The following is a 23,220-nucleotide window of genomic DNA, read 5'->3' as shown; positions in this document are numbered from 1 at the left end:
AGCAGATGCCAATGGAATCCAAGAATAAAGCCCTTTATTGTCTTCCAAGTCGTGCTAGGGTTGGGGACCCTCGGGCGACTCAGGTGGGACTTCCCCGGACTTGGTTGTAGAGGAAGATAGCACCTTTAGCCGACGGGCAGAGCTCAGTCCACATTTCGGTCTCCTGTAACCTCCGTACCCTCTGTGGGGAGAGAGTAAGACCCCCAACATCCAGCCCTCAGGTCTCTTGTGGGAGCTGTGCCCCAGCATTCCTAAGCCTCAGAACCCTGTGCACTTCACCATCTCTAGGGAGACATGTTAAGGAGGCTGAAGAGGTTCCTGGCCCTCTCTTGGACTGAGGGCATCCCCAAAGAGGCCTTCTGGCTCTGGAGGAAAGCTCTAAGAGATTTCGCAGCCCCATCTGACCCAGCTCCAGGGAAACAGACATGTATCACCTGGCCTGTGCCAAGCCCAACACCAGCTCTTTGTCCAAGCAGGACACACTTTGCCATTTCACACCTGTGTCTCCACAAAGATGATTCCTGTAGACTCGTGGGCCTCAGCTCCCCCACCCATGTAGTACTTCTTCACCTGCTCAGAAGTCAGGCTGCACCTGGAAAAGGACAGGAGGGTGGCTTGGGGAGTGTCCAGGCCCTGTAAGGGAAACCCCAGCTGCCTCAGCCATTCCCCTGGACCACCCACCTACCCCAGAACCCTGAACCCCAGAGTCCACTCACTGGACATAGAACTCAGCACTGGCGCGGCCGGCACTGGTCTCATTGCGGGCAATGCCCAACAGCAGTGGCTGGCTCAGAGTGGACAGTGGCACGTTCACCTGGGACAGGGGGTCCACCCGTCAGTGCCCACTGCCCACATCCCTGCCCGTCTCAATGAAGAACGTTATCCTTGTACAGCATTTTACGGTTAGTAGTTCAAGTGCCCAGAATCACAAAATGTCAGATCTTAGGCATGTTCATATTACAGATGGGAAAGGAGAACTCAAGAAACTAAACAGTTTGCCCAGGGTCACCCAAGGGAAGTCAGGAGCAACTGGGACTCTCATTAACTCCTCTTTTCAACACACGGCACAGGGGTGGGGTGGGGTGGGGGAGTGGAGTAAGCAAGACATTTATCATTGTTCCTTTTTTTTCCATTAAAAAATTTTTTTTTAAAGGTTTTATTTACTTGAGAGAGAGCGAGAGCAGAAGAATGGCAGAGGGAGAAGCAGATTCCCCACTGGACAGGGAGCCCAGCACAGGGCTCGATCCCAGGACCCTGGGATCATGACCTGAGCCAAAGGCAGATGCTTAACCAACTACGCCACCCAAGCGCCCCTCTTGTTCCCATTTTAAAGAAGAGGAGCTTGAGGCACACAGATAGGAGGGCTAGAATTCCACTCCACTTGTGCCTAACTGCAAAGCCAAGCTCTTCCCCCAAGGCCAGATGCCTGCAGACCCTCCTGCCAGCCCATACCTGGGGAATTCTGTCATGTTCTACCCCCTCCCTTCTTGCCCGCCTGTCTGGGCCACCCTCCACTCACCTCGTCACAGATCTCCTGGAGGACGCTGGAGAAGAGCTCATGCACCACCAGCTCCCCAGGGAGGTTCTTGTGCAGGGGACTGTCACCAGGGCACACGGCCTGGGAAAGGTCAGGCTCAGCCCCTGTTCTTCATCTCTTCCCTCCCTGCCTCCCCCATATTTGCTGGCCCTTAGGGCCTGGCTATGCACAGAGTAAGAATCTTGGTGATCCCTTGACCCAGGCTCACATTTCCATATGGATAACCAGAGATCCAGCTAGTCCTCTGTTCCCCACCCCTCACCCCATGCCCCCCATCAGCCCCTAGTTTCCCACCCAGATAAGCACCAGGTCACCCTCCCCGCTAAAGGGATGAGGAAAACAAAGCCTTTTGTGTCTGTGTGCCTTTGCACCTAGCCTGGCATCTCACCTGAGGCTCAGGGTGCCCCCCGGGCACATCCACCAGCCCAGGTGCCTCTGCCACCTGCCGAGAGCGACGCAGGAAGACAAAGAAGTCATCTGCTGTGATCAGCATGGCGCCAACCCCCAGCGGGTCTGCCAGGTAGGCTTGCTTGTCACCCCAGTCAGTGGCGCCCTGTTGTTGCAGCTGCCCCGCTGAGCCAGCCCAGTTAGTGCCCAGGAAGTCTCGGTAGGAAGTCAGGCCCAGGCGCAGGAGCAGTTGTGGTCCCTGTGAGCCAGTGGGGGCCAAGATGGCGGAGTGCAGACGGAATTTGGGGGCGTCAAAGAGCCAGGGCTGAGCCTGTAGCCGGCTCTCCCAGATGGCAGCGATGGCCTCGTCCCCTCCTGGCAGTGGGCGACGGTCATGGTCTGGGCTCAGCTCAGCCTGTACCTGCTCCTCTGGCAGCCCACCTGGGGGGCACCCCAGCAGCAAAGACACCTCAGGGTCCATGATCTGGACAGGGCCACTCTGGGGGAGGACACAGCCGGGACCGTCACCCCGACAGCCCCACAGCGATCCTTGAGCCAAGCAGCTGGCCCCCTGGGCCACAGACCTCCTTAGGGTTCCCCCAGCCCTTCTGATCCCCTCTGACCTCTCCCTGGGCAGGAGAGTGTCTTATCCCAGCAAGAGCCCCGAGATTCCTGCTGCCTGACATCCCCAGGACTCCCGTGCATCTCTACCACCCAGAGGTCCTGAGTCCAGTCACCCATCTATCCCCATTTCTCCCAATCCCAGGGTCCTCCCACCAACCCCTGGTGCGCCAGACCCCTCGCAGGATCCGGAAGCGCCAGCCTCCAGCAGCACTCACCGGACTGCGCGGCCCACAGGCTCCGCCCCTTTTCCCGAAGCGGAAGTGCCCTCCCCCTTCCTCCCCCGCTTCTCATGGGCGGGTTGCTGCGCCTAGGCCGGCGGGGTCGCTGCGATGCCTCGGAGTTGGTGAGGCCCAGCTGGCTTGTGTCTGTTCCCACCCGCTAATTCTGTCTGTCTTCGCCGGCCCTGACGCTTCCGCCCCGTTAGCCTGGACGCCGGGCCGCCTCCTGAGGCCCACTTTAAGGGGCAGCCCGCGAGCCTGGAGGGCGGGGGGCTCGGCTTGTGACCTTGGGCAAATCTTGCTTGCTGGCCTCAGTTTCCCTATCTGCACCAGGAAGTTTGGGGTGGGAAGTGAATTTAATGAGCAGAATATCCCCCTCCCAGGTCTTACATCCTGAGGCTCTGTGACTTGCTGGGCAGGACGGGGGCATGAGAGGGTCCTTAACAGTCCCCATATTATCACTGTTCCTCGCAGGACTTTGCCATGAACTCCCGTGGAGGAAGGAGGCAGGAAACCACAGGATCCAGGGGTAGAAGGGCTCACAGACCCCGGGGACAGGTGCGCCCACGCCACCCTCACCCCCACTTTCTTGGTGGGAGGGTAGAGGAGGAGGACTTGGTGCCCTGGCTCCCCGGAATATGCTGGACGGGTGGGAGTGGAGCTGGGGCCACCTTTGGCTCTTACAGGACCAAGATGTGCAGCTGTCCAAGGCTCTCTCCTACGTGCTGCGACACGGGGCCCTGAAGCTGGGGCTTCCCATGAGGGCTGGTAAGTGAGTCTTGGGGACTGAGGTGAGTGGTTGGAAGTGAGGGAGCAGTGTGAGCTTATCTGTGACTGCCCTACCCTGTGGCCCTGTGGGGACAGCACAGAGGGCCCATCTCCTCCATGTACAGGGAGCACCGAGGCCCAGAGCCCAGGAGCCTGCCTGTTGAAGTAACTGGTGTTTACTGAGCATCCATTCTGGTCAGGGTACTGTGCTAAAACAGGGGTACCTTATCTTTGTGACCCTCCCGAAGGCAGGTCCTATTCCTATGGAAGTTGAGGAAACGGAGGCCCAGAAAGGGGAGACTCTCACAGATAAAACCCCTGTGACCTGCCCCCCACCACCCTGGCCCGAGCCCAGGCCCTATTCTGGTTTCCTCTGGCTCCCGCTCTTAACTCTGGCCCAGGCCAGGACTAGGTCAGCTCCCAAGCTCCCTGCCTGCCCACAGATGGCTTCGTGCCCCTGGGTACCCTCCTGCAGCTACCCCAGTTCCACGGCTTCTCGGCTGAAGATGTGCAGCGAGTCGTGGACACCAACGAGAAGCAGCGGTTTGCTCTGCAGCCAGGGGACCCCGGCACAGGCCCTCTCATCCGGGCCAATCAGGGTCACTCCCTGCAGGTGGGCGCTAAGGGGACCAGTGGGAGAGCCAGGTAGGACCCCTGCCCGTGTGTGTGGGGGGCTCACTGCCATGCATTCCCCCAACCATCCCAGGTACCGGAGTTGGAGCTGATGCCCCTGGAGACCCCACAGGCCCTGCCCCTGAGGCTCGTCCATGGCACATTCTGGCAGCACTGGCCATCCATCCTGCTCAACGGCCTATCCTGCCGGGGAAGGACACATATCCACCTGGCTCTGGGACTGCCTGGGGACCCTGGTGTCATCAGTGGTCAGTAGCCCTCCCCAGCTGTCTTTATCGGCTCTCTCTCCAAGGATCATAACTTCTCTTGTCCAAGGCCACTCCGTGCTCTGCATGCTGCGGTAGCCCCATCCCTGCCCCTGATCCCAGGACCTCCCCCCACTGAGCCTCCCAGGTTTGATAACGGGCCCCCAAATGCTTCAGGCCCCAGCTCCAATTGTCTCTACAGGCATGCGGCCAAATTGTGAAGTGGCCGTGTTCATTGACGGACCCCGGGCCTTGGCAGGTGAGCCTGGACACAGCAGGGACTTCCCCAGGGCTTTCAGATAGAGCAGGAGTCACACCTCTGGCTTTGTCTGCAGATGGAATCCCCTTTTTCCGCTCTGCCAATGGAGTGATCCTCACCCCGGGGAATGCTGATGGCTTCCTGCTTCCCAAGTACTTCAAGGAGGCCCTGCAGCTTCGCCCCACCCGTGAGAACCACCACCATTCTCCTGTACATGGAGCCTGTGCCCTCTGCCTTCTCCTCCCTCTCAGCTCCCAGCCCAGGCTGACTTTGGTCTCCCTTTCCCTAAGATCTTGTTTCTTTCTCAGGAAAGTCCCTTTCCTTGGCTGGTAATGAAGAGACAGAGTATCAGAGTGGCCCCAAGCACAGCTCCAGAGGAAGCAGGATGACTCAACAATAAAATATTTATTTTTTTAAAAATGTAAAAAGATTAAAAAAAAAAAAGCTCCCGTTTGAAACCATGAATTATCATCACCCTGTAGCTACAGCCAGTCTTCCTCATGTGTTCGGATTGCCCAGCTGGGTCAGTGGTGCTGGTCCCGGCCACTTGGACAAGGGAAAGGTGGGTATTGTGTGAGCTCATAACCCACCCTTCTTAGCCTGGGGGATGGCAGAGTCTGGCCCGGTTAGGTCCCTGTCTGCGCGAAGCCAGTGACAGCAGGTGAATATGCCCAGCTCGGGGCATGTCTGGAGAGGGTGTGGGCTTAGGCGTGGCCAGAGCAGGTAGTGAGCAAAGTGGGGGCAATAAGACAGACCTCAGAAGGCCTCATGGCCTCCTGTGAGCTGTAAGAAGAGGTCCTCGTCCAGCTCTTCCCCGCGGGCCCGTTCCCGCGTGGACAGGAAAATGTAGCCCCCGATGTATTCGTGCACGATTCGGCAGCTGGCTGATACGCAGCTGAAGGCCACATTGATGTGCTCATCAAACTCGATGGCCACCTGCAGAATGGGCAGACGGATGGGCTGGTGGGGGAGGGGGAGGAGAGCAGCCCCTGTCCTGCCCTGGCTGGGCCTGCCCCTGCCCCTGGAGGCCCCCCTCCCCCCACCCCTGGCCCACCTGCCGGATGTCCCAGTTGACATTCCACTGGCGCATGTTGCTGAAGCGCCAGGTCTTGACGACGTCGCCCACGGCCAGGTCAATGCGGATCAGTCTGTTGTTGGCGATGCCCAGGATCTCATCCTTCCTGCTGCCCTTGAACCTAGTCTCCGGGGGCGGGAGAGAGTGTGAGCCAGAGGGGCGAGCTGGGGCTCCCACCCTCCTGGCTTGATCTCTCGCTCTAGCATTTGCTGCAGGGGCACAGGACGGCAGGGGCGCCCACACAGCACCCACAGAGGGCAGGAAGGAAGGGAGGCTTCGGGGTGCCACAGCAGGCAGCCGGGGAAGGCACGGCGGGCAGGGGCGGGGCCCATACCTGACCACGATGTAGGAGATGCCGAAGTCGGGCAGGGACTGCCAGGCCTGGATGAAACGCAGCTGGGCCTCGGACAGTGAAAGCTGCGCCACGTTCTGGTGGGCTTCCAGGATCCGTGGGGTGAGCTGCAGGACCACACCAGTGAGTGGCCATCAACGTCCCTGAGACCCCCTGCATGTCCCCACTGGAGAGACTGGATGCTGAGCCCGGAGCAGGGGTGGGGCCACCGAGCACCCTCTCAGGGCTCAGCAGATAGGAGCTGAGCCAGGCCCTGGGGTGGATGTGGGCAGCTGCACCGCGACCCATCCCAGAGGGTGGGGACCGGCCTGTTCAATGTCAAGGACACGGCTAGGGGAAAGAATGAGTGAGCACGGGCCTTTTCAAAGGAAGGCTCTGAGAGGACTCTGGGGCCACGGGTGGCCAGGGAATTGCTGTGGTCATTCCCACCACCCACTTCCTCTGGCTGGCACCTGCTTGGCCTTGAACTTTCGCTGGAAGCGGGGGGCGACAAGGCCGTAGGGGTTGAGGCCCTCAGCAGCGGCGTCAGGGCCCTGCGGGTGGCCGCCCGAGCCCCCGCCGCCCGTCCGCTGCAGGCTGAGGAAGGCCAGGATGGCCTGTACTTCGCTGGGGTAGCTGCTGTCCGCCATGGTGCGGCCCTTGGACGCCAGTCGGCAGCCGGCCATCCAGTGGGCGTACTGCTTCTCCTGCGGTGTGAGGAACAGGCTGTGGTTCGGCCCCGGGCCCCCTCCCCGCACCAGCCTCAGCCCGGCCCGGACGTACATCCTGGCACCGCAGGTAGACCTCACTCATGCCCTCAGGGGAGGGGACGAGGAGTTTGATGCAGAACTTCTGGCCTGAGACGTTGACGTCAGGGACCACCTCGCAGCCTAGAGGGAGATGAAGGGGCAGGTGGGAGCCTGGCCGGGGTGGGGGCAGTGGGGAGCCCTGCCTGAGAGGTCCCCGGGCGAACACGTGAGGGCGGACGGTGTCTTCTCCCGCCCCCAGGGGGAAACTGAGGTGAGAACTTAAGTCCCCAGCCCACAGGTGGGCCAGGTGGCCCCTGAGCCAGCTCCTGCCCTTGTCTCCGTCCTGGCCAGGCCACCCTCACTCACCCTTGAGGTTGAGCTGCTGGATGGGGTCCCCCGGGGCCTCATCCTGGCTCTTGTAGTAGGACAGGGTGGTCTCCTTGAACACGACCCAGTGCTGGCGGTACCCCTTTAGGGTCAGCTTCCGGGGCCTGAGGGTGAGGCAGGAGGCTGGTGATGGCTGCCTCCCTCCCTCCTGGGCTCTCTCTCCACCTGGGGCCCCTCCGGCAGGGCTGCCGACTTTGGGCCCAAGCTCACCGGAAGATCCGGAGATAGTCCTTGAGTTCGGGGATGGTGGTAAGGTTGTCCTGTGGGGACGAAGAGTCAGAGGGGGATCATCAGGTCCTCACCTTTGACCCTGACCCCAAACCCAAGCCCTGACCAGAGCCCCTCCTCACCAGCACATCCGTGGCTGCCGACCCCTCCAGCTTCACCTCCAGGTTGTTCAGGGCCGCGTCCAGGTCGTCCAGCCCCGGGTCTGTGCCAGTCGGTTCGCCCACCTCCCCGCTCTGGGACAGCTTGTTGATGTGGTACTGGGTGGGGCACGCAGCCAGGGAGGGCTGAGCGGGCGGCCCACAGTGCCCCAAGTGGGGCTTCCCAGAGATGGGTCCCCCACCTCGGAAGACCCTCCCTGCCCTGGGCCCAGCGAGCGCCCTATCCCGCCCCGGGTCCCCCCGCCCACCGGACACCTGCAGGGCTGCGAACACCATCATTTCTTCCTCAGTGCAGTCGGTCTCCTCCAGCAGCACGTCCCACCGAGCCTGCTCGTACAGCTGGGTCAGCCGCACCGGATCTGTCTGCAGCGGGGGTGGGGGAGGCTGGGTTCGATTGGGATCCAACTGCCCCGATCGCTGTGTACCTGGACCCTGTGAGCCTCAGCTACCAGCCCCGCCTTTGCACAGTGGCATGCTCAGCTCGTGGGCCCACGTGGGCAGCGGACCTCAATGCCAGCCTTAAGGCCTGACCAGGCAAGTGATACCTTTTTCCCTGTAAGACTTCTTGCACAGTTGACTGTGTGTTTACTGTCTGCCTGTGGGGGCAGAAGGGGGACTGAATAAACCAATCAACCTTATAAGAAAGATGATTCAAGATTGTGATAAGAGCAATAAAGGAAATAGCTTCCATGGCGCCATTCACTCATGCTCTCAGGCAAGGACAACCCCAAGGAGGAGGGCGAAGAGAGAGAATGGAATTGGGGTACAGGGAACTACTCCACATGAAGAAGCATTCTAGGAAGTCTTCTTTGAGGAGGTGACAGACTGCCCTGAGACCTGAGGATGGCAATGGGCCACTTAATGGGAGAGTGATAGGAAGAACATTCCAGAAAGAAGGAACAGGGAGTGCAAAGCTCAAAGGGGGATCCCAGTTACCCACAGAAGGCCACGCCTATGCTCCCCCTGAAACCAACCACCACCAGTTTATGCAAAGGCATAAAAAGAGTAAATCCAAAAGGACAAAGAAAAGAGCTGAACGACCCGCTGACAACGTTTTGGCAAAGGGAAAGCAGAAACATGAATGGGAACTGAATTACAGTGCAAGAGAGTTGGGATCTCTTGGTCTTTCCCCTCTTTTGTTCTGTAGAAAAGGCATGAATGAGTTTTGAAAATAGGCAGGAAACAAACAGCAAGAAGAACATGGACATGGACAAAGGCATCCAGTGTGCGTGGTAGCCATTGGCAGGCTCCGGACAGAGCTCCTCTGGCTAAGGGATGAGGGCGGGCTGAAATGATTCTAGAAGGTGTATAAAAGGAGCAGGTGTTCCCCCCCTCCAGTGTCCCCCACTCCTTGCAGCCAAGTGACAGCCAGGCATGGCAGAAGCCAGAGATTTACTCTCTGGAGATGGTGAGCCAGAGGCACCCCTGCATTTGGTTCTCTAGACCTGCCTGGGTGAGGGGCTGCTGTGCTTAAAACAGATGCACCAGGGTGCCTGGGTGGCTCAGTGGGTTGAAGCCTCTGCCTCCAGCTCAGGTCATGATCCCAGGGTCCTGGGATCAAGCCCTGCATCCAGCTCTCTGCTCAGCAGGGAACCTGCTTCCTCCGTCTCTCTCTGCCTGCTTCTCTGCCTACTTGTGATCTCTGTGTGTCAAATAAATAAATAAAATATTTTTTAAAAATCTGTCAAATAAATAAATAAATAAAATCTTTTACAAAATGAAAGTAATGCATTAAACAAACAAACAAACAAACAAACAGATGTACCAAGAGAAAGGTTGACATCCTGAAAGGTGGGATATCCCCAGCCCTTCCCTACTTGGCACCCAAGACTTTGACAATGAGCCTTCTATTCCCAGTCAGGAGATCAGAGGGTTCACTGCTGAGAAACTGATGAGCCAAAGAGAAAACTCCCCCAACGAGTGGTGATGACAGGCCTACCCCAGCACCCGCAGGGAGCCCCCAAAGTGCTAAGCCCTTTTCATCCATTGGGGGGGCTTCTATGGGTTCCTACAGCCCTGCCTCTCAATATGAAAGGGCAGGCAGGGATCACCCCAGGTAAGGACAACTATGGCAGGAACTACAGAGACAGGACAAGAGCTTGGAGGGAACCAAGACAGTAGGGAGAGGAAGAAAATTTCAACCAGGCAGAATCCTTAGAGAGACGAAATGCTGTACTCGGAGCACAAAAACGTGATGCTATGTTAAAAAAAAAAAAAAAGAACATAATTATAAAGATACAGAATTTTAGGTTGTGTGGCATTGGTAAAGAGAGACAAATTGATGAAGGGAACCAGAGAGTCAGGGACCCACTCTTATGTTCACCTGACCTACAACAAAGGTGACCTTGCTGTCACTGGGACAGGATTCCATTTTCAGTAAATGATACTGGGTCTATTGGATACCCGTATTTTTTTTTTAATTGTTTTGTTCCCCTACCTCACACCACATAAAAATATCAGCTCCAGCTGGGTTGCAGATCTAAACATGAAAGTTAAAACAACAAAGCTTTTAGAGAAAAGTGGGTCTACCTATTTGTGACCTTGGAACAAAAAAGATTTGTTTTTAAACAGGACCCAAAAGATATTCATCATAAAAGAAAAAAATGTTTAAAAATAAAAGACAGATTGTATTACAATTACGAACTTCTTTTTATCAAAATAAACCAAGAGAATGAAAAGGCAAAGTACAGGGGGAAACTATCATCACATATTTCTCTGACAAAGTACTACCCATATATAGAATATACAAAGAACTCCTACGAAGCAGTATGAAAGGCAAGCGACTCAATATTAAAAATTGGCAAAGAAGTTGAGCAAAAACGTCACCAAAGAGGATCTTCCAATGGCCAGTAGCCCAATGAGAAAGGGCTTAACTTGATTAGTCATCAGGGAACTGTGAAAGCCACATGGAAAGCACGTCAGTGATGTCTGGGGTGAGGTGTGGGAGGAGGAATGATTGCAAATGGGCAGTAGAGAACCTTCTGGGGGTGATGAAATGTTCTAAAACTTGATTGCGGTGATGGCTACCCGGTGTATAAATTTACCGAACGTAATCAAACTGAATGCTTATGATGAGTGATTTTTATGGTAGGCAAGTTATATCTAAGTAAAGCTGTTAAAAAAAAAAAAAAAAAAAGGGGTGCCTGGGTGGCTCAGTGGGTTAAAGCCTCTGCCTTCGGCTCAGGTCATGATCTCAGGTCCTGGGATTGAGCCCCACATAGGGCTCTCTGCTCCGCAGGGAGCCTGCTTCCTCCCATCTCTCTCTCTGCTTCCCTCTCTGCCTATTTGTGATTTCTCTCTCTCTGTCAAATAAATAAAAATCTTAAAAACAACAACAACAACAACAAAACCATGTAAGACACCATTACACAACTACCAGAATGTCTACCATGGAAACGCCAGTGCCACACCAGTGAAATTGTGGAAAAAGCAAACTTTTTGGACCCTGCTGATGGGGGCTGTAACCTGGTACAACCACTTCGGAAAGCTGCTTAACAGCTGTCTGCTATAGTTAAACCAAAGCTGCCCCTTAATCTAGCAATTCCACCTCTGGGCACATATGCTATAGAAATGTGTACATATATTCACCAAAGACATTACTGGAATGTTCATAGCATCTTTATTCATAACAGTCCCAATCTGGAAACTTTGCAATGCCCATCAGTAGAATGGAAAATTAATTATGGTATATTGACATAAGGGAATGTCACACACCAATGAGAAGAAATAAGCTACAATAGTATGCACTGTATGAGCATACTAGTATGAGCATAATGCCGAGTGAAAAAGGCCAGACGCAAGAGAGTACAGACTGTGTGATTTCACATATGTAGATTTCAAACACAGGCTCAAAGATCTATAGTGTTAGAATTAACATTAGTGCTTCCTCCCAGGGAGATACTGACCAGAAGGGGTATGAAAGGGGCTTCTGGGGGCAGGTGACATCTTGCTGCTTGAAGTATTGGATACATTTGTACATTTTTCTAAATGTATGTTACACTAACAAACAAAAAACCTTACAAAGGAATACTCCAAAAACAAGAGCTCTTAGAACTTGAAAAAAATACAGTTGCAGAAATTAAAAATTCAATAGATCATTTGAAAGATTAGTCAGGGCACCTGGGTGGCTCAGTCGTTAAATGTCTGCCTTTGGCTCAGGTCATGATCCCAGGGTCCTGGGATCGAGCCCTGCATCAGGCTCCCTAATTGGCAGGAAGCCTGCTTCTTCCCCTCCCACTCCCCCTGCTTGTGTTCCCTCTCTCCCTCTCTGTCAAATAAATAAATAAAATCTTAAAAAAAAAAAAAAGATAAGTCAAAGCCCTCTCCAGAAAGTAAAACAAAAGACAACAAACTTAGTAATGAGAAAGACAAGGGGCACCTAGATGGCTCAGTCAGTGGAGCATGGGACTCTTGTTCTTGGGATTGTGGGTTTGAGCTCTACACTGGGCATAGAGATTACTTAAAATTTTAAAAAATCTTAAAAAAAAAAAAAGACATGAGAAAAACGAGATAAATGTCTATGTTTTTTTCTTTGAAGAAGCAATCTAGGGGGTCTAATATCTACAGAGTTCCATAAGAAAGGAACAGAAAAGTGGTGGGAGGAAATGATTTAAACAATTGTTTAAGGCATTTCTCCAGAACTGAAAGACTCAAGTTCCTCATCTGAAGGGCTCAGCAAGTGTGCACACCAATCAAGGAAGACCGATTCATACTAGGACATATTATCGAGAGATTTTAATACATCAGGAGATAAGAAGAACACTAAAAGCTTCTGGTATCTCCCCTCCCTCTCCAAGAAAAAATAAAAGGGTCTCACATGGAAGGATTGAAAACAAAATGGCATTAGATTCCTCAGTAGAACCACCGGGACCTAGAGCACCATGGGAAGGTGGCTTCAGATTTAGCAGGGAAATATCTCCAACCTAGAATTCTATACCTAGCCAAACTATCATGTGAGTGAGGGTAGAACAGGGGCCTTTTCAGACATGCAGGATTTCAAATCATTTACCATTTTACAGGAAGCTATTAAAATAAATGTTTCATCCAAACGAAGGCGTTAGTCAATAGAGGAACACATGAGAGTCAGGAACCAAGGGGTCCAACAGAGGGATGCTCAGGAAATAGGGAAGAGTAGTCCAAGGACAACAGTTGTGCTGTGGGTCTAGAGTGCCAGCTTCGATGGTTCCATGACATGACAAAGATAACACTGACTGATATCCTAAAGCCATCCACCACAGTGCCTGGGTGGCTCAGTGGGTTAAGCCTCTGCCTTCGGCTCCAGTCATGATCTCAGGGTCCTGGGATCAAGTCCAGCATCGGGCTCTCTGCTTGGGGGGGAGTCTGCTTACCCTTCTCTCTCTGCCTGCCTCTCTGCCTACTTGTGATCCCCCTCTCTCTGTCAAATAAATAAATAAAATCTTAAAAAAAAAAAAAAAGCAACCCACCAGTTTGAAAAGAGTATTGTGATTGGGATACAATGTTGGAGGGGCTTGGCAATGGAACTTCCCACTTCATCACTGTGAAGACCCCAGAGAAGCCATAGCTACATGGAAAGTATCTTACAAGAGAGACCCCCAAAAGAGAGCAACAATGACCCAGTAGATTGTAGATATTGGACAAGAGACCATACAGAACAGTGATCCCTGACAGAAGGGAAACAAACATGGTGTATCCTGATTGGCCCAGCCCATTGCCTAGAGAGAGCTTCACAAAGAGGGGGACCCCAAATACAGTCCAGCATATTCCCCAAGTTGAAGAAATGTTGTTGAGCATTTGGTGAGTCCAAGGCAGCTAGTCCAAGGCAGAACTCTGTGGAGGAGAGAGCTGCACAGAAAGAAGGCTCTGGAATCATTAGGGGGCTCCTCTTGAGTCTTTAAGCACTGATCAGTGTATGTGCGTAAGGAAACTACACAAGGCTGATGAAAAACAAAAACAAAAACAAAACAAACTTGAAAGGAGCAGATGGAACATTCACCAGAGCTCACCTAAGAGTGGCAATGGTTCACACTCCCAAAAGCCAGATTAGAGAAGCCTCACGATGCATGGTACATTAGATAGAATTCTCTGAAGGCAATGCCTCAGTAATGAGGCAAATTAGCTCTAGATTAGAGGATGTTTTTGTCCCACCTCATTAACATTCAAGGCAAGCCTTGGAAGGATCAAAGAGTCTCCAAGTGGTTTAACTTCATCCCTAAACAAGGTTTAAAAATACTTAAAGGACTACCAAAAAAACCCCCAAAAATCTAGCACCCAAGAACATAAAATTTGTAGTGTCTGTCTGGCATTAAGTAAAAAATGATCAGGACAAAAAGAAGAAAGAAAAAGAAAAAAAACAACAAGGGGCGCCTGGGTGGCTCAGTCAGTTAAGAGTCTGCCTTCAGCTCAGGTCCTGATCCCAGGGTCCTGGGATTGAGCCCTGCATCAGGCTCCCTGCTCAGTAGAAAGCCTGCTTCTCCCTCTGCTCCTTACACTGCTCATAGTCTCTCTCAAACAAACAAACAAATAAATAAAATCTTATCCCCCCAAAAAGAAAAATAAACAACAACAACAAAAAACCACAATAAAATAAAACACCCCCCCCCCCAAATAAAGGGAAAATATGGTCAGGCATGAAAATAACAGAAAAATACAACTCATAACAAGGAGAGAGCCTATAGAAACAGATCTAGAGGGCGCCGGGGTGGCTCAGTGGGTTGGGCCGCTGCCTTCGGCTCAGGTCATGATCTCGGGGTCCTGGGATCGAGCCCCGCATCGGGCTCTCTGCTCAGCGGGGAGCCTGCTTCCTCTTCTCTCTCTGCCTGCCTCTCTGCCTACTTGTGATCTCTCTCTGTCAAATAAATAAATAAAATCTTAAAAAAAAAATTAAAAAAAAAAGAAACAAATCTAGAAATGACACAAATGGAAGAATTAGTAGATAAAAACATGCAGAGTTATTACAAAAGCATCATGGGTGTTCAAGGAGGTAGCAAGGCAGGAGCATTTTAGGGAGAGTCATGGAAACTACTAAAAAAAAAAGGTCACAATTAAACTTACAGGCATGATATCCATGGCAGATTCGACATGGAAGAAGAATGATTAGTAAACCTGAAGATAGGGCAAGAGACCTACTCAAGTGCAACATAGAAAAACAAGACTGGAGAAATCACCTAAAAAGAAACAGTGAACAGAGAGGAGCCTGGGTGGCTCAGTGGGTTAAAGCCTCTGCCTTCGGCCCAGCGCCCTGGGATGGAGCCCCACTTCGGGCTCTCTGCTCAGCAGGGAGCCTCCTCCACCCACCCCCCGCCAACCCAGGCCTGCCTCTCTGCCTACTTGTGATCTCTATCTGATAAATAAATAAAATCTTCAAAAAAAAAAAAAAACCCCACAAAAAAAGGAACAGGGAACAGAGCATCAGTGGGCTGTGGGATGAAGTGAAGCAGTCTAGTAGTTCATATAACCGGAATCCTATCAAGGGAGGGAGCAGGGAAAAAAACAATGACCCCAAATTTTCCAAATTTGATACAAATTATCAACTCACATATTCAAGAAGCTCACTGAACCCCAAGCACGAAAAACCTGAAGGGAACCAAGGCGTATGATAATCATACTGTTTAAAACCAGTGATGGGGCGCCTGGGTGGCTCAGTCAGTTAAGCAGTGAAGCCTCTGCCTTCAGCTCAGGTCATGATCCCAGGGGTCCTGGAATCGAGACCCCCATCAGGCTCCCTGCTCAGTGGGGAGCCTGCTTCTCCCTTTCCCTTTGCCACTCTCTCCTGACTTGGGTACTCTCACTTGCATGCCTTCTCTCTCAAATAAATAAAATCTTAAAAATAAGTAAATAAATAAACAAATAAATAAAGTACCGTAAGAAACAAAACCATCGGGGCGCCTGGGTGGCTCAGTGGGTTAAGCCTCTGCCTTTGGCTCGGGTCATGATCCCAGGGTCCTGGGATTGAGCCCCACATCGGGCTCTCTGCTCCGCGGGGAGCCTGCTTCCTCCCCTCTCTCTCTCTCTGCCTGCCTCTCTGCCTACTTGTGATTTCTCTCTGTCTGTCAAATAAATAAAATCTTTAAAAAAAGAAAGAAAGTAACAAAACCATCACCCAAGAATTCTACACCGAGTTAAAATCTCTCTCAAAATCAGGGGCACCTGGGTGGTTCAGTCATTAAGCGTCTGCCCTTGGCTCAGGTCAAGATCCTAGGGTCCGGGATGGAGCCCATCCTGGGATTGGGCTCACTGCTCTGCAGGAAGTCTGCTTCTCCCTCCCCACTCCCCCTGCTTGCATTCCCTCTTTACCGTGTCTCTCTCTGTCAAACAAATAAAATCTTTAAAAATAAAAGTCTTAAAATCAAAGGCAAAATAATGACTTATTCAGACATACAAAAGCTGAATGGATCATCACCAGTAGAACAGCACCACAAGAAATGTTAAAGTCCCTCAGGCAGACGGAAAAAGAGAGCAGCTGGAAATGGGGATCTACCCCGGGGAATAAAGAGTACAGGAGAAGGCGAGGGTGAGGGTCCTGTGCTCTGCCAGCTGAAGCAACCAGCCGCCTTCTGGGTATTATTTCTTACAATTGCCTGGGAATTTCCAGTTATCACAAAAGTTCCACCAAAAATTAAAAAAAAAAAGAGAGATTGAAGGGTTAAAGCATAAGTAATAGCGATAATGATTGGACAATTCTATTCCTCGGTCTACACCAAAAGAAATGAAAAGATAGGACCACCCCAAAACTTGTATCTGAATGAATAGTCATAGGAGCCTTATTCATAATAGCCAACCTGTGGTTGGGTGGGGGGGGGGAGGGGTGAGCCAAATGTCTATTAATCTCTGAATGGATCAATAAAATGTGGTCTGTTCCTACAATGAAATTCCACTTTGCAGTAAAAAGGAATGAAACGGAACCATGCTAAAACATGAAAACAGAAACCAGCCACCAAAAGCGACATACTGGCTGATCCCTTTTGTAGGAAATGTCCGGGATGGGCAAATCTATGGAGACGGAAAGGAGATTAGGAGTTGTCTGGGGCTCAGTGGGTGAGGGATAAATGGTGGGTGTGGTTTTCTTTTCGGGGTGATGAAAATATTTCAAAATGGACGGTGCTGATGGTTGCCCAAGTCTGTGAATGTCTTAAAAACCATCAGGGTGTCCATTTAAATGGGCAGAAGATATGGTATATGAATGATTTCTCAATATAGCCGTTGTAAGAATAATGACAGCAGCAGGAATGACAGTGTCTTGAGGGCTTTGACAGCGGCAGAACTGAAGTGTGTGAGAACCAGCATGTACAGGCCGGGACGGGAAACGCAAGTGTCTTGTAAGTTTCTCCGGAAGAAGCCTTGAGTATTTCCGGATGGTAATAGAGTCTGTGTACTAAATCCCTTCTAGCAACCACCAAAACCATTTTTTTAAGTATAGCTAATAAACTAAAATAAAAGAGATAAAATGGAATCAGGAAGACCACTCAAACCAAAGTAAGGCAGGAGAGCTGGGGAAGGGAACAACATAGTCCCCAGGAGAGGAAGCGGCCGACCGTGAAAGGGAAGGAGCCGGCTCCAGAATGGCTCCAGAATGGCGTAAGTAACGAATCCATGAAAGCTTTTGCAAAGAACCTGCGAAAGGTGGAGGATGTGTGGGGCAGGCTGGGAATCACGACTTCCGGTTCAGGCAGAAGTCTGACATGCCTGTTAGGCCCGTGAACGGAGCGGAGCCACCTGGACACTCAAGTCTAGTGCTCCAGTGAGGGTCTCGGGAGAAGGTCTGCCCTGAGATCACACGCGTGGGAGCTATAACGGGCTAAGGGGTAAGGGTGGTTGAGGAGGGCGTTCTGGGTTTGCCAGGCTGTGGAAACAGGAGGAAGAGTCGGGGGGGAGTCTGGACAGGGCATCTGGAACCCCCCCAAGTTCATGGGGGTCACAAGTGGCCTAGTAAGAAGCAGGAGGGAACGGAGCGGGGGACAGAGAGCATGCAGGGCAAACCTGCAGATCACAGCGTCACCCCTTCCTGGAAGCCTTCTCTGAGTCCAGGTGCCAGGCACCTCCCACCTGCACAGGCGTCCTAGGGACGCCCGCCACTGTCTACACTGCCCAGACGGGGGTGTGGATGAGGCAGTGGATGGATGGACAGACACCCTGCTAGTCCCTCATGTTCCCAGAGCCCAGACCCTTGACCCTAAGTCCTCATGTCTCACTGCACCAGCCCCTGGCCCTGAGCCCCGGCCCAGCCCACCTTGGGATCCAGGTCGAAGAAGCTGTAGTACTTAAAGCGCAGCCAGAGCATGTCCCCAGCTGTGATCCCCTGCTGCATGAGGCACCTCGACGAGTCCAGCCACCTGGGCCACAGAGCAGGCAGAAGTCAGGGCCACGGCAGAGGCAGTGCTGGGTGGGGAGGGAGACCTGGGAGGGGGAGGGGGGCTGGGGGGGGGGGGCTGTGGTGAAGGGAAAGCGGACTCATAAGACAGGCCTGGAAACTCGAGGTGGGGATCTGGGGTAAGGATCCAGGGGAGGGCAGGGGCCCTGGCAGTGGGAGCCCAGACCCATGGGGACCGAGCCCCAGGCCACAGAGCCGGCCGGCTGCACACCTGCTGTGGAGCTGGGTCTTGTCCAACAGGGAGCTGGGCCGAGGCAGGCGCTGGAGCAAGGCGGGGTCGGGCGGCGGCTGCGGCCGGCTCAGCATGTGGTAGCAGGCTTCCGTCTGGGCGCTGTCCGAGAAGTGGGCTGGCATCCCCCGGAACAAGGCAGGTGCCACGCCTGGAGTGCAGGACAGGGTTAGACAGGCCCCAGCCCCAGGCCCCGCCTCAGGACGCCAGCGCCCAGCCCCCACCCCACCCCACCCCACCCCACCTGCCCAGCCATGCTCACCCCCAGCCAGGACGACTTTGGTCAAGTCATACAACTCCTCTTCCGGCTCCTTGTCCTTCTTCTTCTTCTCCTTCTTCTCAGGAGCCCGGAGCAGAGATAGCTCCTCGGGGTGCCGGATACCTGCAGGGGAGCTGGCCCCTTAGCAGGGGCTGGGGTCCTGCCCCGGAACCTCCCTGCCCACTCCCAGGACTCTGGGGCCGTGACAGGGGACAGGACTGCGAGGACCACATGACCACAGCCTGACTGGGAGGGCAGGACCCTCGCCGGGGCGCAAGAGCGGGGACCAGCAGGGGACTCACTGAGGAGGCGGCAGATGGCAGCCACGGCCTGGAAGAGGGGCTGGGAGAAGCTGGCTCGCAGGCGCAGGGCCCGGCGGTTCGGCAGCCGCAGGATGATGGGCCGGTGCTGGGGCCCGAAGAAGAGGCGGGCGTCGGCCAGGATGCCATACTTGTCCAGCGTCCAGTGCGTCTGCAGAAGCCACTGCTTTTTCTGCTCCCACCAAATAGCATGGTCTGACCAGTCCTGCTTGCGCTCTGTGGGGCCACAGGGAAGAAGGGGGGGGCATTAGCCATGGAGGGCCCGGCCCCCCGGGGAGCTGAACACCAGCCCAGGCCAACACAGGGCCAGGCTGGGTTGGCTGGGGGTCTGGGACTGAGGTCACAGCAGGATGGCTCTTTGCCAGCTCACCCTGCTGGTTCTGTGGGGCTGAGTTGTGACATCACTTTCCAAGGGAGCCCCCCGCCCCCAGGATCCAGGTGTCCCCATCTTCCTGCCTCCGCCTCATGCACCCCGGCCCATCAAGCTGCCCTGGAACAGCAGCGCTTGGGACTCCTGGCTGGCGGGCCTCTCGCCGGCGCTCCAGGAGCCTGGGAGGCCGAGGCTCTGTTGGGGCCCTGGCACTGTGCCCGGCCCAGCAGGCCGTCCACGAACATTCCTGGGTTACACATTCTGTGCCCCTGGCCGAGGCCTCTCGCTCTCTGGGCCTCGGGTTTGTGGTTTGTGAGATGTGAGGAGTCACCCTCCCAAGCCCGTGGGCCCAGAAGCGCGCCTGCCTCAGTGTGGGTGACACGCTCTTCAGGCCTGTGAATGCCCGCGAGGGAGGATCCAGTCTGAACCTCGAACTTTCCGTGTCCCGCAGCTAGTGACAGATGACAGGGCTCCGTCTAGGCGGGCTGGTGTGTGGCGATCACAAAGACAAAGGGTGGACGGAGGCAGCCCTCTGGGGTGTGCAAAGCCCTTCCCACCCAGTGCTCTGTCCCTGTCTCCACCTGCACTCCTCGTCCCTCCGGTCAGCAGAGCGGCCAACGGCAAGACATTCTCTGGCTCAATCTGTCCCACCTCGCAGAGTCCTTGGAGCCGCCCGTCCTCACTGCTCTGGCCTGTGGCGCCTTCCCCATCTCCTCTGGACCTCTGGCTCTTGTCTTGTCCTCCTCGGCCCCTTTCCCGGGCTGTCCCTGTCCTTCTCTGGTTGGGAGTCCCTTCCTCCCCGACCCAGGCCTCTTCCCAGGGCTCCTGCCTCTACGGCCTCATCTTCCTGCTTCCATCCCCACACACCATACCTCGGGACCAGGCCCTTCCCTGGGCCAGAAACCCACAGGCCAGGGGCGAAAGGACACCCCCACTGGCTTCACTCGCTCCAGAAAAATGTTTACAGGCCCCGTGCCTGCCTGTGGGACAGAAATGCGGTAACTCCTACTTTCAGTCCCTGAAGCCTGCGTGAAACTCGGTCTTTCTGACACTGGTCCGGGGTTCTTCTCCCTCTGGCCCCTCCGCAGGGCATCTGGGGGCTAGGGCGACCCGACTTCCCCGCCAGGCCCGAGCAATCTCCCTTCCACTGTTAGCTCCCACATGTCATCGATGCCCATCTCACTTCCAAAAGCCACCCTCCGGTCTGTCCGCACCGCGCAGCATAGGAGGATTGTCTCCCTGCCTCCAGCTCACCCCTCAGCCGAGGGGCCTGTCTAGAGTTGCTTAGGAGTTGCTTCTGCCTCCAGGAGTCTAAACTCCTAAAGGCAGCCATCCCATCCCCTGTTCTGGTCGTGCCCAGAAAAGCCCAGAGCACATGCCCTGCGCTCCAACTTCACACCTTGCCCCTGCCCCCTGTGCTGCAGCCCCTCTCAGGACTCTGCTAGGGAGTCTCCCCATCCTGGCTGCGTGCACCCCCTCTGGCTCCAGGCCCTGTGCTCTCGCCTCTGGTGCCAAGGCCTCCATTCAGCCCCGTGCTGGGAGCTGGACGGTCGGTCTCACCCACCTGGCCTTACTCCAGGAAGGCAGGGGCTGGCGTGGCGTGGGGTCTGGCCTGACGGAGCCTCAGTGGACATCTGATACACTCAGGAATGAGAGGGATTGGGAAGGGTGGGGGCAATGTCCTCACTGCAGGGGACAGGAGCTGAAGGGACTTACCGCCAGGGGGGACCCAGCAGCAGGTGTGGGGATCAGCTCTGCCCGCCCGCCCGCCTGACTCCTTATTTAGGCTTGTGCATGGCTCGTGTCCCCTGCCCTAGAGCCAACCAGATCTCCCCTTGGGGCCCTATCTCTTCAGCCCCTCTGCCCTGGCTCAGTCCATGCCTGTCTACAGCTTGGCCTGATGCCCCGGACCCTCTGTTTCCCGCTTCTGCTTTCACAGCCTCCTTGGGCCCTGCCTGTTGGAAGCCCCTTCACTACCTCGGCCTCATGGCTGGGTTGTCCCGGGACCTGTCCGTCCACAAGCCAGCCCACCGGGCTCGCAGGCCGCACGTGGCGGGTTGGCCAGCCGTGAGGAAGCCTGTCTGCCCCTGCCTCCCGCAGGTGGCCCAGGACCCAGGAGCCAGGGACTAAGATGATCGTGGGCTTGCCTTCTGGCTCTGCCTACCAGGGTGGGCCTGCTGCCCTCCCAGGAAGGGGCAGCCCTGACCCCCGGGCAGGGAAAGGGGATGAGAAGCCCCCGTGTCACTAGCCCTGCTCTTCTCCACGCCTGATACCACAGGCTGCCCTGCTGTAACTTCCTGTGGGGGCAGGGCCTTCCCACCCAGGCTAGGCCCGTCACCAGCCTGCGGAGGGCTTCCGCTCCGGGGAGAGGGTATGGGAGCCGGCCCCGCGTCCCCTGGTCTCCCCCGAGACCTCAAATGTAGCCTCTGCCCCCGCCCGGGGCCAGGCCCCTCCTGCCCGGGACATGGGTGAACAGCCCGTGGCTGCTCCCTGGGGACTTAGCAGAACCGGCAGGAGCAGGAGGGAGGGAGGGAAGATTGCGGGAGGGAGGGGAAGTTGGGGAAATGTCTTTTTTGGAACCAAATGATTAAGCGGGTGCCTGAGTCACTGTGGCGGGGTTATCGAGCACAGCACAGTCGGGTGGCCCGGAAGTGCCCACGGACCCAGTCACAGCGGCCCCGTGGCGCTGAGGTCAGCAGCGGGGGCCATGGGACACTCACTGATCTCCTCCACGATCTTCAGGAGCACCCCACCGATGTGCGACTCTCCCGTGACCCGCAGGGTGACAGACTCGGCCTCGGGGTCCTCCTCTCCCACAAACACCCGCAGCTCCCAGGACGAGTCGATGTAGTCCCCGGTGGCCGTCTTCATGCCCGCCATGGCTGCGGCGGCTCTGCAGAGGGTGGGGAAGGAGGCAGGGTGCTGGGGCCTCGGAGGCTGCCCACGTTTGAGTAGAAGTGGCGTTTGGTGACCTGGACAGGCAGGAAAGCAGAGAGCGCACCCACGGGCCAGGATGTCACGGCAGCCGCGAGACACAGGCCTCAGAGCCTCTCGCCGTTACCGGTGGTTTAGCCGCACGGCGCTTCCAGCCCACTCCCATCTTACAGGCAGGAAGACTGAGACCCGGAACGAGTAAGAAGAGCCTCGCTCAAGATCACCAGGCTTGATGCCAGAACCTGGCACAACCTCCATCTGCTTCCCCAGCCCACATGTCACCCCCGAGTCGATACTGGCAGCTGCCGAGGCCTGGAAATGGTGGGGGACCCAAGTCAGAAAATACTCCCACTCCTGGCCCAAAGCTCGGATCCTGACATCCCAAGCCAACCAAGGCCTCTCTGGGGCGCCGAGAAGTCTGGGCTGCCGCATGGGCAGAGGCGTGCTGAGCAGCAGGGCTCTGCAGGGGGGTGAGGAAACGGGGTCCTTGCGCCTTCAGCCGCCGCCCCAGCTTACCTTGCCTGTAAGGGTTTGGGGGCTGCGGGGGGGGGGGGCGGCTTGGAGTGTCAGCCACTCCCTGCCTCAGCCTGAACACCTGCAGCTCAGTGAGGGACTCTTCCCCCTTTGCTTTCTTTTCGAGGGAGGGCAGTCCTTATCGTGAGGGCGGGCTCAGCCCCTCCCCAGGGCGGGCAGGCCGGTGCAGGAAGCCAGTTGACAGCACGCCCCAAGGGCTCTTCTGCCCCAAGGGCTCCTGTTCGAGGCCCCACCTTTGTTCCTGGGGAGCACAGGAAGCAAGGGAAGAGCAGGCGAGGGGCCCACCACCGCACCGAGTGTCCCCTCTTCTGGAGGGAAGCAGCTCGGTTCAAACCAGGAAAGTCACCAACTCAGGTTCTCTACACCCATTGTCCCCTATAGGAAGTCATCTCCTAAATCCAGCCTGTCACAAAGTGGGAGGGTGGGGGGCTTTTGGTCACAGCACATCACTGTGCTGTCGAGAGGGAAAGTCACACAGGGAGGCATGGGATCCAGGTAATTTAGGAAGCTGGAAGTTTAAGCGAGCTCCAGTAGGGTAGGTCCCTTATCACCAAGAAGTAGATCCTTAAAGACCAGGAGGGAACAACTTCCTTAAGTCTTTCCTGTCCCCCGTGCTGGCCTCGGTTT

General features: G+C 55.2%; 3 protein-coding genes and 1 long non-coding RNA gene across 8 annotated transcripts; 1 reads left to right on the top strand and 3 right to left on the bottom strand.

Moving 5' to 3' along the window:
- Positions 1-17: 17 nt before the first annotated feature.
- On the bottom strand, positions 18-2,814 carry NUDT22 (nudix hydrolase 22). Of its 3 annotated transcripts, none has more exons than XM_004770185.3 (6): positions 2,764-2,814; positions 1,926-2,423; positions 1,520-1,618; positions 717-814; positions 499-592; positions 18-181 (listed from the first exon to the last, which is right to left on the bottom strand). In XM_004770185.3, the coding sequence occupies exons 2-6, from the start codon at positions 2,403-2,405 to the stop codon at positions 80-82; spliced, it is 873 nt and encodes a 290-aa protein (XP_004770242.2). In that variant the 5' UTR covers positions 2,406-2,423; positions 2,764-2,814; the 3' UTR covers positions 18-79. The 3 variants fall into 3 exon arrangements, with proteins under 3 accessions (XP_004770242.2, XP_012900111.1, XP_012900112.1); XM_013044657.2 differs by lacking the exon at positions 2,764-2,814 and adding an exon at positions 2,706-2,758; XM_013044658.2 differs by lacking the exon at positions 2,764-2,814 and adding an exon at positions 2,722-2,758.
- On the top strand, positions 2,780-5,133 carry TRPT1 (tRNA phosphotransferase 1). 2 transcript variants are annotated; one of them, XM_004770184.3, is made up of 8 exons: positions 2,780-2,891; positions 3,241-3,324; positions 3,453-3,534; positions 3,978-4,147; positions 4,241-4,415; positions 4,615-4,671; positions 4,748-4,858; positions 4,980-5,133. In XM_004770184.3, exons 1-8 carry the CDS (start codon positions 2,838-2,840, stop codon positions 5,069-5,071), a joined length of 825 nt encoding a protein of 274 aa, XP_004770241.1. In that variant the 5' UTR covers positions 2,780-2,837; the 3' UTR covers positions 5,072-5,133. The 2 variants fall into 2 exon arrangements, with proteins under 2 accessions (XP_004770241.1, XP_004770240.1); XM_004770183.3 differs by having other exon boundaries at positions 4,748-4,881.
- FERMT3 (FERM domain containing kindlin 3) lies at positions 5,058-22,715 on the bottom strand. Of its 2 annotated transcripts, none has more exons than XM_004770181.3 (15): positions 22,576-22,715; positions 21,846-22,097; positions 18,738-18,971; positions 18,439-18,558; positions 18,159-18,327; positions 17,807-17,909; positions 7,855-7,962; positions 7,564-7,698; positions 7,424-7,473; positions 7,193-7,317; positions 6,861-6,967; positions 6,551-6,784; positions 6,081-6,205; positions 5,726-5,867; positions 5,058-5,607 (listed from the first exon to the last, which is right to left on the bottom strand). In XM_004770181.3, the coding sequence occupies exons 2-15, from the start codon at positions 22,003-22,005 to the stop codon at positions 5,428-5,430; spliced, it is 1,992 nt and encodes a 663-aa protein (XP_004770238.1). In that variant the 5' UTR covers positions 22,006-22,097; positions 22,576-22,715; the 3' UTR covers positions 5,058-5,427. The 2 variants fall into 2 exon arrangements, with proteins under 2 accessions (XP_004770238.1, XP_012900110.1); XM_013044656.2 differs by having other exon boundaries at positions 21,846-22,018; positions 22,576-22,700.
- Positions 19,561-21,839, bottom strand: LOC123387320. Its single transcript, XR_006601714.1, has 2 exons — positions 20,690-21,839; positions 19,561-19,610 (listed from the first exon to the last, which is right to left on the bottom strand). It is a non-coding gene; the product is annotated as an uncharacterized LOC123387320 (long non-coding RNA).
- Positions 22,716-23,220: the final 505 nt, after the last annotated feature.

Source organism: Mustela putorius, unplaced genomic scaffold, assembly GCF_011764305.1.
Source record: "Mustela putorius furo isolate JIRA1106 unplaced genomic scaffold, ASM1176430v1.1 tig00000127_pilon_pilon_pilon, whole genome shotgun sequence".
Taxonomy (NCBI): domain Eukaryota; kingdom Metazoa; phylum Chordata; class Mammalia; order Carnivora; family Mustelidae; genus Mustela; species Mustela putorius.
Note: the sequence above shows the minus strand (reverse complement) of the source record. Positions and strands in the feature narration are given on the sequence as shown.